The sequence below is a fragment of the Microsporum canis genome, genomic scaffold (assembly GCF_000151145.1).
Source record: "Microsporum canis CBS 113480 supercont1.6 genomic scaffold, whole genome shotgun sequence".
Lineage (NCBI taxonomy): Eukaryota > Fungi > Ascomycota > Eurotiomycetes > Onygenales > Arthrodermataceae > Microsporum > Microsporum canis.
The window spans coordinates 1,653,921-1,668,173 of NW_003299164.1; the positions used below are offsets into that span (position 1 = coordinate 1,653,921).

At 46.9% G+C, this 14,253-nt stretch overlaps 7 protein-coding genes across 7 annotated transcripts; 5 read left to right on the forward strand and 2 right to left on the reverse strand.

Annotated features, from left to right (window-relative positions):
• Nucleotides 1–1,027: 1,027 nt before the first annotated feature.
• MCYG_06746 (aspartyl aminopeptidase) lies at nt 1,028–3,288 on the forward strand (the record flags this gene model as incomplete). Its single annotated transcript, XM_002844736.1, has 3 exons — nt 1,028–1,284; nt 1,316–1,541; nt 1,750–3,288. 3 exons carry the CDS (start codon nt 1,028–1,030, stop codon nt 3,286–3,288), a joined length of 2,022 nt encoding a protein of 673 aa, XP_002844782.1.
• Nucleotides 3,289–3,681: 393 nt separating this feature from the next.
• Nucleotides 3,682–5,072, forward strand: MCYG_06747 (art-4 protein; the record flags this gene model as incomplete). The annotated part of the gene is made up of 2 exons (XM_002844737.1): nt 3,682–4,792; nt 4,858–5,072. 2 exons carry the CDS (start codon nt 3,682–3,684, stop codon nt 5,070–5,072), a joined length of 1,326 nt encoding a protein of 441 aa, XP_002844783.1.
• A 303-nt stretch (nt 5,073–5,375) lies between these two features.
• MCYG_06748 (H/ACA ribonucleoprotein complex subunit 3) lies at nt 5,376–5,721 on the reverse strand (the record flags this gene model as incomplete). The annotated part of the gene is made up of 3 exons (XM_002844738.1): nt 5,376–5,389; nt 5,472–5,524; nt 5,597–5,721. The coding sequence occupies 3 exons, from the start codon at nt 5,719–5,721 to the stop codon at nt 5,376–5,378; spliced, it is 192 nt and encodes a 63-aa protein (XP_002844784.1).
• Nucleotides 5,722–6,187: 466 nt separating this feature from the next.
• On the forward strand, nt 6,188–7,733 carry MCYG_06749 (tRNA-splicing endonuclease subunit SEN2; the record flags this gene model as incomplete). The annotated part of the gene is made up of 3 exons (XM_002844739.1): nt 6,188–6,212; nt 6,269–6,302; nt 6,398–7,733. The coding sequence occupies 3 exons, from the start codon at nt 6,188–6,190 to the stop codon at nt 7,731–7,733; spliced, it is 1,395 nt and encodes a 464-aa protein (XP_002844785.1).
• Nucleotides 7,734–8,039: 306 nt separating this feature from the next.
• MCYG_06750 (BRCT domain-containing protein) lies at nt 8,040–12,544 on the forward strand (the record flags this gene model as incomplete). The annotated part of the gene is made up of 3 exons (XM_002844740.1): nt 8,040–8,102; nt 8,161–12,431; nt 12,511–12,544. 3 exons carry the CDS (start codon nt 8,040–8,042, stop codon nt 12,542–12,544), a joined length of 4,368 nt encoding a protein of 1,455 aa, XP_002844786.1.
• A 105-nt stretch (nt 12,545–12,649) lies between these two features.
• MCYG_06751 (60S ribosomal protein L2) lies at nt 12,650–13,462 on the reverse strand (the record flags this gene model as incomplete). Its single annotated transcript, XM_002844741.1, has 1 exon — nt 12,650–13,462. One exon carries the CDS (start codon nt 13,460–13,462, stop codon nt 12,650–12,652), a length of 813 nt encoding a protein of 270 aa, XP_002844787.1.
• A 327-nt stretch (nt 13,463–13,789) lies between these two features.
• On the forward strand, nt 13,790–14,213 carry MCYG_06752 (conserved hypothetical protein; the record flags this gene model as incomplete). Its single annotated transcript, XM_002844742.1, has 2 exons — nt 13,790–13,955; nt 14,020–14,213. 2 exons carry the CDS (start codon nt 13,790–13,792, stop codon nt 14,211–14,213), a joined length of 360 nt encoding a protein of 119 aa, XP_002844788.1.
• Nucleotides 14,214–14,253: the final 40 nt, after the last annotated feature.

Consider the following 14,253-nt stretch of genomic DNA (forward strand, 5'->3'; position numbering starts at 1 on the left):
CACCGTACATATACGGAAAAGTATCTCTTGGGGAGATAGCGATACTATGTACTATGGATAACCATCGTGTATATATATGCCAAGTAATGAAATATCAGGCCAAAAAAAAAAAACCGCCGGTGACGCGCGGAGATCGTGGCGGGCGCCTCAGAGAAGAAAAAAGGGACCGGCCAAGACGCAGAGAAGAAGTATTTCTTATGCTGGAGCATTATTTATACGAAGTGACATTTGTCGAGAAGGCTGCAAAGTTCCTGGCCGAAGAAGCCAAGGCGGACCAGGGTTGATGTCGACGTAACAAGCATAACAAGTCCTTGTATTTAGTATGTCAGAACCATGCAAGGAGACTCGATCTAAATCCTTCGTCTGGCGTGGAGAGAGAGAGTCGCATGTTGGCAAAGCGATTTGATAGGATCCTTCGTCCAGTGTTTGTAGCCGATGAAGTAGACCATCCTGGCCGACACGGGCATACACTGCGGTGCCAACGAGAAGTAATGCATGATATAGAGAGGATCAAGGCGCAGTCATCGAAGGGCCATCTATCTATGACTTTGACCAACTTCCCGTGAAGCCGTTTAGCAAGGGTGTGATGTTGTTGCTTCAGGGTTCTTCTTTCGTCCGTAAGTGTCGACCTAACGGCCTTAAGGCGCACCAGAGCTGCGATGCGATGAGACACGGTCTCATCAGCGTGATATAACTATCTTGCAGTTGGAAGTCTGTTCTTACCAGCTGTTGGCCCCGACCATGGGGACCGAAGACCGTTCTCTCTCTGTGCTCATTTGGATGTGCGGTGACAGTCCAACTGTATATATATAGAAAACCAGCTCCTGCAAGGACTTCAAGGGGCTCTAGATGGCCCTTTTGACACTATAAGGAAACCATCAGGCCTCTGAGCTTGCGAGAGAGATAACTGACTGGCATAAGAGATGGCTTCGATTGCTCTTGTTGCAGCACATCGCGAACCAGCGTGTACGAGCCCGTTATGGAGTGCTGGAACCAGTCAACAATATCTCTTCCTCTACGGAGTACTATGTACGACTATCCAGACCAAAGGTGTTCCTTAGGCTCAGATGACGAGGACCTCTCCATCCGGCCTGGGAACCCGTCAAATATATATTATCGATGGCCAGAAACTATTAATATTGGTGACACAGTTGGTAGCCAGCCAAAGCGCGCAAGCCACAGCCTATGGAACAGCACTATCCTTACTACGGCCACACGGAACATGTCGCAGCGGTTACGAGATAACCCCCGTAAGCGGAGGCTAATGATGCCGTTTTCTGGCGAGTATTGAACATATGACCTGGGACACATGAAGCACATCGATCGTGATGGGCATCAAAGAGCTCGATAAAAGGTTCCCTGCAGCGTCTCACGGCGTCGCCAAAACACAGGAGAGTCTGAAAGCCTACGGGAAGGCTGGGAGAGAGTGGCCATCCAGGGGCTTGCCAGTGCAGCCAATCATCCCTTGGGCTGCCCCTGGGATGCGCCGTGGATCGGGGGTTCCCCAGGTGACAAGAGATCAATCAGAGGGCGACGCCACGGTTTAGCTCCTAGCTTTCCCCAATTTTGAGACTTGCTGCTTAAATACCGAGAGTGCCGTCATACCTGGCTTCTCCCGTCATCGACTCAACCTTTGCTACATAATCTCTCAACCATCACCTCTGGACACACATTGTACGAAAGCATTCACACTCCCACACCATAGTTTATACTCGATACATCGCTGTAGTTGGAATATAGTCGACCAAGATGACCAAGAAGATCCCCTCTGTCGGCTCCTTCGGCTCTTCCAGCGAATACCTGTCCCAGTCCCAGTCCAACCTCCAGTATCGCCCACGAACCCAAGGTGATAGCATTCACTATAATGGCTTCGATCCAGCAGCCTATACTAAGCCCTTCTGCGAGTTCATGACCGCAAACCCAACCATCTTCCATGCCGTCGCTGCGTTTGCTAAAAAGCTCGAGTCCAATGGCTACACCAAACTCACCGAGCGTGAGACGTGGTGTTCCAAGCTCAAACGTGGGAACAAGTACTACGTTGTCCGCAATGACAGTGCCATAATCTCCTTTGCTATCGGCAAGGAATACCAGCCTGGCAATGGCATGGGAATAGTCGCTGGTCATGTCGACGCTTTGTGCACGAAGCTCAAGCCAATCCCAAAACTGCCCAACAAGGCTGGCTACGTCCAACTTGGGGTTGCGCCCTATGCCGGTGCTATGAACTCTACCTGGTGGGATCGTGATCTGGGTATCGGTGGCCGGGTTTTGGTTCGTGATCCTAGAACCGGCGTCGTTGAGAAGAAATTGGTCAAGTTGGATTGGCCGATTGCTCGAATTCCTACTCTTGCTCCTCATTTTGGCTCTGCAGCCGTCGGTCCTTTCAACCAGGAGACCCAAATGACCCCAATTATCGGAGTCGATAACTCAGACCTCTTCAAGGGCTCTAAGCAATCGACCGTGCAAACAGATGAGGAAGCCCTAGGCACAGACAACTTTGTGTCTACTCAACCTGAGGACCTTGTCAAGGTCATTGCCAGCGAACTTAACATCGATGACCCCAGCACCATTGTCAACTGGGAACTTGAGCTATTCGATATCCAGGCTGCACAGCTTGGTGGGCTGCACAAGGACCTTATCTTTGCTGGCCGCATCGATGACAAGCTATGCTGCTACGCTGCTCATGAAGCACTCCTCGCCTCCCCCGACAATGCCTCCCCCGGTATCGTCAAGATGGTCGGAATGTTCGATGACGAGGAAATCGGCAGTTTACTCCGAGGAGGAGCGAACTCCAACTTTATGAGCAGCGTCATGGAGCGAATCACTGAAGCCTTCTCTTCCAACTATGGACCAAATATCCTCTCTCAGACTGTTGCAAACAGTTTCTTTGTCTCATCTGATGTCACTCATGCCGTGAACCCCAACTTTCTCAACGCTTACCTTGAGAATCATTCACCACGTCTAAACTACGGTATTGCCGTTTCTGCCGATCCAAACGGCCATATGACTACCGAAGGCGTCAGCACTGCGCTCTTCCAGCGTCTTGCCGATAAGGCCGGATGCAAGCTTCAGGTGTTCCAGATTAGAAACGATAGTCGAAGTGGTGGTACCATCGGCCCAATGACGAGTGCTCGAATTGGTATGCGAGCTATCGATGTTGGAATCCCGCAGTTGAGCATGCACAGCATCAGGGCCACGACCGGTAGCCTTGATCCCGGTCTCGGCGTACAAATGTTCAAGGGTTTCTTCGACTACTTCCAAGATGTTGACAAGGAATTTAAGAGCTTCTAAACCGCTCGTTATACCCTTGGAGGAAGCGATACCGTTTTAACTGCTTGTTTTCGGTCATACATTAGCGTAGCTGGTTGGACACGATCCTCCCGAGTTGATTTCGGCCTATTTAGAATAGGATATTATATGAAGATAGCCATGCTCTAGATGCTGAATCCAATATGCATCTTTATTTTACCGAGAAACACCATCTCACCTCGGATTTTCGCTGTAGAGTGCTATATTACCCAAATGGGAACTTAGAAGGCGCTGCTGATAAGATAAGCTTAATCAACGCACAGACCCACTTATCGATAAATTCCTTATCGAGGTTTTTTTTGAGTGCAACAAGCAATATTATCAACCCACCACTATATCACTAGCAACGACCTATGTTATTTCAAAGAAATCATAATGGCTGAACAAGTTGATACTAGCGAACCAGCTAAGCCGGTTCACACTATAATTCTTGATGCAGGGCCGTTGATCAAGAATGTACCGCCAGTTTCAACCCTCCTCTCACAATCGCACGCCCTCATCACCACACCATCGGTAGTTTCTGAAATTCGAGATCCTGAAGCCCGTCGCAGAATAGAAACTCTTTATCTCCCATTTTTAACCCAGCGAACCCCTAAACCAGATAGTCTCCGGGTTGTGTCCGAATTTGCAAGGAAGACCGGTGATAGAGAAGTCCTCAGCAAGAACGATTTGGAGATTTTGGCGCTGGCATACGAAGTGGAATGTGAGAGAAATTGCGGTGACTGGAGACTAAGACGAGTCCCCGGACAGAAGGGTATAAATGGATCACCCCCAGCGCATTTAATGGCGGCAAGTGACGCGAACCAGGATGCCGAAAAGCAGACAGGAGGTAATGACGACAAGCAAGAAGGGATTTCGGAGGAGAAGCTGGAAAAGGTGACAGAAGTGGAGGTAGAAGGGTCGGCGGGCGAACAACGGCAGGATGATGCGGTAGAAGAAGTAACCCAAAAGATAGAAGACACAACACTCGAGCAGATCCCAGAAGATGCCACAAATGAACCAGCTACTGAACCGGCCGACCTCCCAAGCGGAGACGCTGAAGTCTATGACAGCAATGGCAGCGGTGAATCCAATGAATACGACGAAGGACAAAATTCTGCTCCCATAGACGAATCAGATTCTGACCCTGATGGGTGGATCACACCTTCGAATTTGAAGAAACAGCAGGTTCGTGATGCTGCCATTGGCACAGCTGCTCAAGAAACGAAGACCATGCAAGTTGCTACTATCACTGGGGATTTTGCCATGCAAAACGTCCTGCTACAGATGAACCTCAACATTCTTTCTCCCAGCAACATGCAGCGAATTCGTCAAGTAAAATCTTATATCATGCGGTGCCATGGCTGTTTCATGGTAACAAGGGATATGTCTAAACAGTTCTGTCCCCGTTGTGGACAACCCACTCTGAACCGGGTCTCTTGCTCGACATCTGCCAAGGGAGAGTTTAGAATGCATTTAAAGAAGAATATGCAGTGGAACAACCGGGGTAATAAGTACAGCATACCAAGCCAATTGCTGGCACGGCTAATACGAAATGGAGTGGTATTGGAGGTGGAAAAGGGGGATGGGGTATGGGGCTGATACTGGCGGAGGATCAAAAGGAACATACCAGAGCCGTTACAGAGGAGGAGAGGAGGAAGAAGAAAGGACGGGATCTGATGGATGATGATTATCTACCTTCTATTCTAAGTGGTGATAGACAAAGAGCAGGTGGTAGGATTAAGGTGGGAGCCGGTCGCAGTGTGAATTCAAGGAAACGGAGATAGACAGAGACCGGGCGAGCCTAGCGGTTTTAGTTACGATTTATGCATAGGGGCATGATTTATAGAAGCAAAAGTGCGTTGCGTTCAAGATATATTTTAACCCGTTTCCATATGAGAATATAGATGTAATCCATTGATTTCTGCCTGGCAGTATGTATGACACAAACTCAGGATTCCACTCAATTCTCGAATGTGAATTTGGGCGCTTATCACCCTCGAAAGATTTTTTTATTCCTAATATGCCATATCCAATATGAATCCCACAAATATAAAACTCCATGCGCCGTCGTTGTGAAGCGACTAACTTCAAGATTTCGATTCTACGGTGAAAGAAAAAATGTTAGCTAAACATCCATAAGCTCGGAAACGGTATTCTGAGATCTTTATTCGGTATTAACGTACCGGATTGTTGGGTTAGGAGGAGCCCATAACGTTTCTTCAAGGTAACTCGTTGTCTACAGAAGCGTAATCAGTACCTAGGCGCAAAGAGTGATTTGCAAAGTACTCTCCATAACAATGCGACTTACCTTGAGTACTTGTCATCGGGAGAAAATCTGGCTGGGTGGGCAGATTTTGTGACCTGGCCGTTAAGGACTTTCTTGAGGGTATAGACTCGCTTGCCCTCCGAGTCAAGTGTGTACATCAAATGCATGCTAATAGCTTATTAGAAACCGAAAGTGGAATTGGATAAGATATGTGAGTTTGTACGTACATTGCGACGTGCAGTACTTAGTATATTTATTAGATATAAGTGTCTTCACCGCTGCTATTTGACTGTGAAGCTCGTCAATGTCAAAAAAAAAAAGAATATTTCAGAAGATCTTTGACAGGATAATTATTTTGCCGCGCCGCGCACACTAATCGGGCAGGAAAAGTTAACCTCATTTAAAGAATTCAACTTTTCACACTCCAACAAACAAAAGAAATACCGGGCAAAATCTCTTCTCGGCTGATAAATGGGGATATAATCTCCATATGGGGAAGAAGTTTACTTGTTGCAACTAAATACCTGATTTCTGGTCCTCTAATCAGCTTAGGGATGAGATGGAATGGAAATGAGAAGCCAAATTGACCATCGCTGATTAGCTTCTGTAAGTATACTCTTCTCCATCTTCAATATGTCTTATGGGAATGCATTGCAGCGTGAGACGATGATTAGATCTATATTCGCTACCTAGATCAACAGCACTGATTTCTAGCTGTTGTCGATGATGGTGCTTTAGTACTACAACGGTATCTGAGTCACACGCTGCAATCTGAAAGCCTTTTATATTTCTATTGCTCCTGTTGTTGCTGATTGTTATACTAACAACGTCAAGATTATATAGGTTTATGTCGAGTCTCATGGCGTCTTCTGCTCCAGACTCAAAAACTGGTCGGCCAGAGAAGGCAGCTTCGCAGAATGGCGGAACTAAGGGTCGACACCGTCGGCCCAACTATAAACATATACACCAGTTTCCTCTGCCAATTACTGTTCATCCGCTACCCCCTTTAATACCACACAACCCTCTTTCTCTCCTCAGTATTGCTCTCTCCTATCTCACTTTCTATATATCTCCGCCTCATCCAATAAGATGTTCAGCTTACTTTGATACTTCTACTTCTTCCATTCACGTCACAGATCCCAAAACCATCCGTTTATTATGGGAAATGGGTTTCTTCGGTAAAGGTAGCTTAAGTAGAAGTGAGCCTTCTTGGCTTGAACGAGAGAAAAAGAGAAGAGGGCTTATTGGCCAAAGTACAAGTGAAGAAGCTACCGGGATGAGGCGAGTAGAGAGACGGGAATTTAAACTGGAAAGAGCAAGGAAAGAAAAAGAAGCTATTACTGAGCAGCTCAGGGCTGAAGGCAAACTTGTTGACGGAGCCGCAACAGAAAATGGACCCCAAGATGCACCTCCACAGGAAGAGGAGTTGACCCAAGACAGTCTACCATCTCAGGAACAAAAGCCTGGTTCGACTCTTTCACAAACGGATGGCCTTGCCGACAAGAAAGCCGCAAGTCGCATTAAATCCGTTCGCTTCTCACCAACGGTGGAAGTAGCAGACATAATTGACAATGTCGAGATAGAAGATGAAGAACACCTTCAGCTCTCCAGCGAGGATGCTTTCTTCCTTTCATATGGCCTAGGAGTCCTTGATGTATATGATGATACCGGGAATACAGTACTTCAACCTCAATCGCTCCTTACTTTGCTTCGCCAACACTCATACTTCCCGCCTCTTGGCCCCTCTACGATACCCCAACCGGATGACCTATTCATGATCTCATATGTTGCATATCACCACTTCCGCTCGCTTGGCTGGGTCGTTCGATCCGGAGTTAAGTTTGGTGTTGATTTGCTTCTTTATAACAAAGGGCCGGTGTTTTCACATGCCGAGTTCGCTGTCAATCTCCTGCCCTCCTACAGCCATCCATACTGGAAAGAGACGGAGGAGAGACGAAAATATGTTGCTACAAAATTGAACCGTACGTGGTGGTGGCTTCACTGCATAAACAGAGTGCAGGCGCAGGTTAAAAAGAGCCTCATATTGTGTTTTGTGGAAATACCACCCCCTTTGACGGAAAATAAACCAGATGAACAGGATATTGGGAAGCTCTTGAAGAGCTATGAGGTTCGAGAACTGGCCGTCAAGCGATGGGTGCCAAACCGAAGCCGTGATTGATTAGTCTGATGTTGTAACAGTATCATGTATATGTTATCCTACATTATAAACAGTTTATACAGCATCAAGATGAGAGTTAAACATATGAGTAAAGCTAGAGGATCATCTTCTTCAGTAGAAATACAGTCTTGCATCGAAAGCTGTTGGTAATTAATAGCTCTATATCCTATCCCAAAACGGTCATATTGGATAAGTCAGCGTCTCGCGTCTGTTTCGCGCGAACATCCTTGTAGCAACCGCGAAACTTCATATTATATCTGCGACTCCAGACAATCCGGCTCAGTCTTTCTCAATTATGTGTCTGCAATGGAGACTCAGGAAGACAGTCTTGACCTGACCTACTTGAAAAATGCAGCCTTAGGCCTCAGTGTGGGTGCTAAAGAATCCCTGTCTTCATTACACATTAATATTAACTTCACCATCATAGGAATCCCAGGCTTCACTTAGCGGACACACGGCTTTCGCTCTTACGCGACTAACATCAACAGCTGCGGGCTATGGTTCACTCCTTGAATATGGAATGCTCAGCAACCAGTCTATGGTTGTCTCGGAGAAACCCATCAGTTCCACGTCGAGTGTAAAACACGATCACCCCGATGACCACACTGGAAAGTCAGTATACAACACAGCCATGTCAAACCCGAGATCTTCTGCCACGGGAAGGTCAAATACCGCCCCAAATGTACAGGATGGAGAAGTATCGCCTTCAGGAAGTGTTTTGGGGGATACCCAGCCAGTATCTCAGTCGGTGTACGAGGGATTATTGAATAGCAGAAATATGGACAACGCTTCCTTGGAACGCCCGTTTACAAAGGTTATAGAAACGGCGGAGGGTGGAACTACGCAAATGACGCTGCATGAAGGCGATACAGGGCATGTGGATTTATTTTCTGAGGCTGGAAGCATCGCGGGCCCTGCCCACCCCCACGAAGACCGTGACTCGCAAATCTCTGATACGGGGAATTCCTCTCCGACACAGTACGAGCCATTTCCAGAATCGCAAAGATTCACTACAAGCACCCCAGCAATGCAAACTGGCCGGAACTTGTCGAATATTCCTAGCACAGTTACTCCCTCGACCCTTCGGAACCCCTTCGCACCGGATAATAAAACACCAGGGTCTGTCATGGCGTTAAGTCAGCTTTTCAATGCAACGCAGGCCGCCTCATCTCCGTCTGCTCATATGCCCCGGCTAGAACTACCGTCTGATATGCCATCGCCAAATATTCCTATTCAGCGGCCGATCCGTAATGCTATAACTTTCCCTTCAAAATTTATAGACTCGTCCATGTCTCAACCTGACCAAATTGAACCAGAGGCAAATTATATATCCATGAAAGAATCGCAAGCCGAACGAGAAAAACGGGGTTTAAAACAAAAATCTGATCTAGGTGGCATTGTCGGAGATGACGATTTCTTTCAAGCCGAAGAGTCTGCCATTGAGCGCCGCATACGCCAAATGCAGTTGAAAAATGAAGTTCGAAAGGAATTTGAGAACATTAAAGCCCCAGCAAGAGTAGTTCAACGCAGAAATTCTAGACGTAATGTCTCATCTTCGCCGCCTCTAACTGCAGCCCAAATGCTTAACAGACAGAAATCCCTAGACCCGGTGCTAGAAGATAATGATGAGGAGAAGGTTCTCAATAGTGATAGAGGTGAGGATAGTGAGGTTGAAACTGAACAGGAGGAGATTTCCATGATTCAACCGCTCTGCAGCTCTCAGCGGACCCAATCTTTCTCTGAAGAGGACAAGGAAAATGTTGATAGTGGCCCTCCTCAAACTTCGAATATAGCTGTTAATACTCATAGTGCGCTTTCGAGTGTCTTGGATCTTGACCGGAGTCCGTTGATTAGCCGCCAAAGGGCTGTTGGAGCGCTTTGTTCTCCCAAAGAAACAGGTTCTCGACCTACAACCAATTCCGGCCTAGGAGTACGACCACCTTGGGCTTCTCAGCCAGAAACAAGAAATAACCCTCGAGAATGTGTGATCAAATATGGAACACAAGGGAAAGAACACGATACCAACTCCCTGGGCCATAGAAATACATCAATTGACGACGAAATAAGGCCCAGAAACCTGTTGAAACAAATACCTTCATCACCTCCTCTAAGGGACCTTGACAAAATTATCAATTGTCAGACAGACGATGAGAATGAGCTATCGGACCCGGAACTTCCATCACCGTCACCCTTGCCGAAAATAGTCAATGATAGCCTAACTTCTCATCATCCAACACCTGGCACCCGTGGACCCGAGGTGTCAAATCTAAACAAAGAATCTTCTATAACTTCACGGGTCTTTGAGACCCCTTCCCAGTCTGCCTCAGACGGGAGAACTATATTACGAACAGTTCCTGACACTAGTCCCACGGGTCGACGACGTTTTTTCTCCGTGTCCGCTACTGTCTCTTGTCATCCAAAAGCATTCAAAGATACTACCGATGGTATGGACGATGATGATAATCTACCTGACCCGCCACGTTTCAAGGGCTCTACTATATTAAAATCACTTGGGTCTCAAGAACTAGCGACCTCCCGTACTTCCCGTCATGTTCAGGCTATCCTGTCTAGCCCTAGTGGCCGTCAGCGGAGGAGTATGACAGCCATTGCCTCAGACCAATCCCCACGGCTTGCTGCTTCCGATATCCCTATCAACGAAATTCGTCTAATTAATGCAGATGACCGTATCTTTCAATCAATGATTGCTTCCATCGATTCCCCCATAAAAAAGAGACGCGGCAACGATGGCAAGAAAATCCAGAATATTATACGAAGTCATCATCACAATTTGGCCAACGAGCTAGACTACAATACGCCAGCCTATAGCCCTATCTCTCCCAGTGAGAAAGTGGATAATGCAATCTCTAGGTCCCTTCAAAGGGCGCCTAAGCCGCTACCTCAATCATCAGAGTCTCGCGATGACGAAGACGCCACTGATATTTGGGATGTCCAAGTCTCCCCTCAAAGCCGTGTGGAAAAACCCAATGTTTCCCAAGATCCTAGTCTTCAAAGGGAGATGCACAAGGGGAATCGGGTTAATAACCGGAAAAGGCGCGCAATCCTTGATGCTGTCGTTATTCATCTCCCGCCCAGCTCATCCTCTACACCACTTGAACTTTTATCGCGTACCCCTAGTTCACCCTCTCTTCCGGCTGAAACAGAGAAAATTGATTCGACTCATAAATTCAACAAGGACACAGAAAAACTCAATAAGGAAATTATCGCTGCAAATAATATCTTCGCCTTCTTCAACGGTCGACCAACCGGGTATTACCCAGCGATCTGTGTGGCCACTAATGATGGTGTTGCAAGCCAGCAGCTTCTTGTCAATTTCGATGATTCCGGAGTTGCTGAGAAAATTGATATCCGCGGAGCCAAATCCTTAGAACTGAGAATTGGTGATATTGTAAAAGTTAACCACCCTGATATACCCAAGGCTCCGCATTATATCATAGGATTTGGCACAAAAATACAAACCCCAACGGTCATAGGTGCTGATATGAGCAATTGGGATAAACAGATGTCCGATATCTATGGTCACACCACTGTTCGCTTGAAGAGAAAGTTGACCAAGGTTGTTCCCAAGGGCAAGATTCCACGGACTATTTCTGTACCCATATCCAGGATATATTTGGATCAAAATCTATGGTCGAGATTTGGAGAACGCCCTTATTCCCCTAAATCACTACCAAGAGATTCGCATTCTGGAGTGCACCAAACAATGGAGCAAAGCATGCAAGGTCGTATCACCCAATTTTCACAAGCTCCAGTCGTCGAACCTGGCAGAATTGGCATATTTTCTGGAATGACTTTTGCCCTTTCCTACTCTGGAAATGAGAAGAGAGGCAAAGATGTTGAGTCTATGCTTTCTGATAACGGTGGAGTGATCCTCAAAGATGGATTTGATCAACTATTTGAGTCATCTTCATGGGGACTTGCGCAACACACTACCAAAGACGAACAGCTACAAACCGAAGGTCCTCTAATGCTTACCCAACGTGCTAAAGAGATGGGCTTTACCTGTTTGATTACCGATCAATACTCAAGGCGCGCCAAGTACATGCAAGCTTTGGCTCTTAACCTTCCATGCCTTGCTAGCCAGTGGGTATATGAGTGCATCGAGAAGCAGGAAGTTGTGGAATGGGAGCCATACCTTCTTGCTGCAGGGTCTTCCATAGCCCTCGACAATGCCGTGAAGTCACGAATACTTAGGCCATATCATCCTTCCGAAGCGAAGCTGCTAGATGTGATTAGTGCCCGCCCAAAGGTCTTCACCAACCAATTTATGCTGTTTGTTATGGGCCGCAAGCAGGCAGCACAGCAACGAAAAGCATATGCATTTCTCACTCGCGCCCTAGGCGCTGAGCATGTTTATCCCGTTCAAACTCTACAAGCTGCTCTTGATATATTATCACAAACTAAGGAGCCTCATCCGGAACCAAAAGGCTGGGTTAAAGGGTGCAGCAGATGGGATTGGATATATGTTGGCGATGAGAGTGCGGTTACCACTGCGCGCACAGCTCTATCCAAACTGCAGTCTGCCTCCGGTCCTGAAGTACGAAGCCGCAGACGGTCCAGCAAGGCATTGGAAGGGTCAAACTGTGACAACGTGAAGACGGTCGACGACGCTAAAAACATCAAGATATTGGATAATGAATTCCTATGTCAAGTTTTGATACTAGGTCGATTGTTTGAGAGGTAACTATTTTTATTACCCAGACCCAGAGCAATTGGCTCTAGTTATGACTTATTGTTTAAACAGCTTTAATGAATATAGTTGGACGGAAACAGAAGTTTTAATAATACCCTAGGAGGAAATGGAGAAGATGGAAAATAAACATCAATGGCACCGTCTTATTGTACAGTAAAAAATTTCAAGTCAAAAATGTATGAATTACAAGTCAAGTGTAGCTTGATCAAACTTTCACCTTGATCTTTTTCTTCTTCAGCTCCTTCATCTGTGCAACTCGCTTTATCTTCTCCAGCTTGCGTCTCCAAGCCGTCCAGCGGTCCTTTCTCTTCCACTCCTCGACCTTGATTCCAGCCTTCTCTGCAGCTCTTCCGATCTCCCAGTTCGCCTCACGATGCATATATCCGGTTCGATAGCTAGGCCCTGAATCAGACGGAACTATTGTCAACTTCACAGGCTTGGAGGCGTCTGCCTGTTCCTCCACGGGAGCTTCTTCTATCTTCTTCGGGACAGCAACCATTGACAATCGTCTCCTGGTTACTGCGTTTTTCGGAGTAGGCAACTTATCCTCCTTGTTGAAAACGACACCGATATATTTTCTCTTAGGGTGACGCTCGGGGTCACGGTAGTACTGAACATATCCTTTCTCAAGGGCGAAGATCGTATGGTCTCTCCCCATACCGACATTTTCACCAGGGAACCATTTCGTGCCTCGTTGTCTGAAAATGATATTTCCTGTAACCACACTTTGGCCGCCTGTCTTTTTGGCACCAAGTCTTCGTCCTGGTGAGTTTTTAGCGTGCTTGTTCGCTCCGCTACCTTGCGAGTTGTGAGAGGCGTATCGGACCTGGCCGAGCTGCGAGAGGATGGACGATTGTTGAGGCCGTAATTGAGATTGGAGGAGATATGATGCGACGGTTCTTGAACTGAACGTCCGTCTGGATAAATGGGAATGCGATCGATTCGAGGTTTGGGCTGTGCATTGGGCAAAGACCCCTTCGAGGAGCCTCACGGGCGCCCTCAATTGCGGCTGTAACATGGTATATTCAATAGTATCAAGAAGGGCTACTCGAGCGTACCCTTGACTCGACCCTTTGGATATTGTTTTTGGTCGGGATCAAAAGTTCGTTGCTGGTTTGGCCGTTTTTTCCTTTTGGTCAAAAGCTTCAAAACTGAAGTTCACGGTTTTTATGTCACGTGATTATTTCGCAACCATCGAGCTTTTAATATTTCGAGCAACGTGTTTGATAGTTCACAGAGAGAAAGCTTCTTGATATTGGTTAATCCTCACGCAAGTTCTTCTAAATAGCGTATTTCGTGGGCCTTTTAGGAGCTTACATTTAGTCAAAGGGGAGATATGGTCAGCATGCTTCGAACGGCCCTCCTTGGGCTTCTCTTCATTACCACTGCCAAAGCTCAGTTTCAGTTCTTTGAGCAAATGTTTGGCGGCGGCCAACAGCACCAGGAATCCTCAAGTCAAGGCGGGAATGTACCAAGTGATAGTGCGTGGTATCAGAATACCTACAATGGAGGTACGTATCCAATTCCCACGCTCTGGTATGCTAGAATAAAAAGCAGCTAATATATAATCTATAGCCCAATGTTCCAATTACCTTTGCCCAGGAACCCTAGCCTGCGTCGCCGTTCCGCATCATTGCCCTTGCGCACACCCCCAAGTTGAGGACAAGTTCGAGTTTGGTGAAGGGAGCGCCATATGTGCATCTAAGGGTGGCTTCAAAGCTGGTGAAACAGCTAGGAAGATAGAACTTGCTCGAAAGGGACTGTTATGACCGTATCCAGCCCTTCTTCGGATTTCTGGAGATTTGAAAA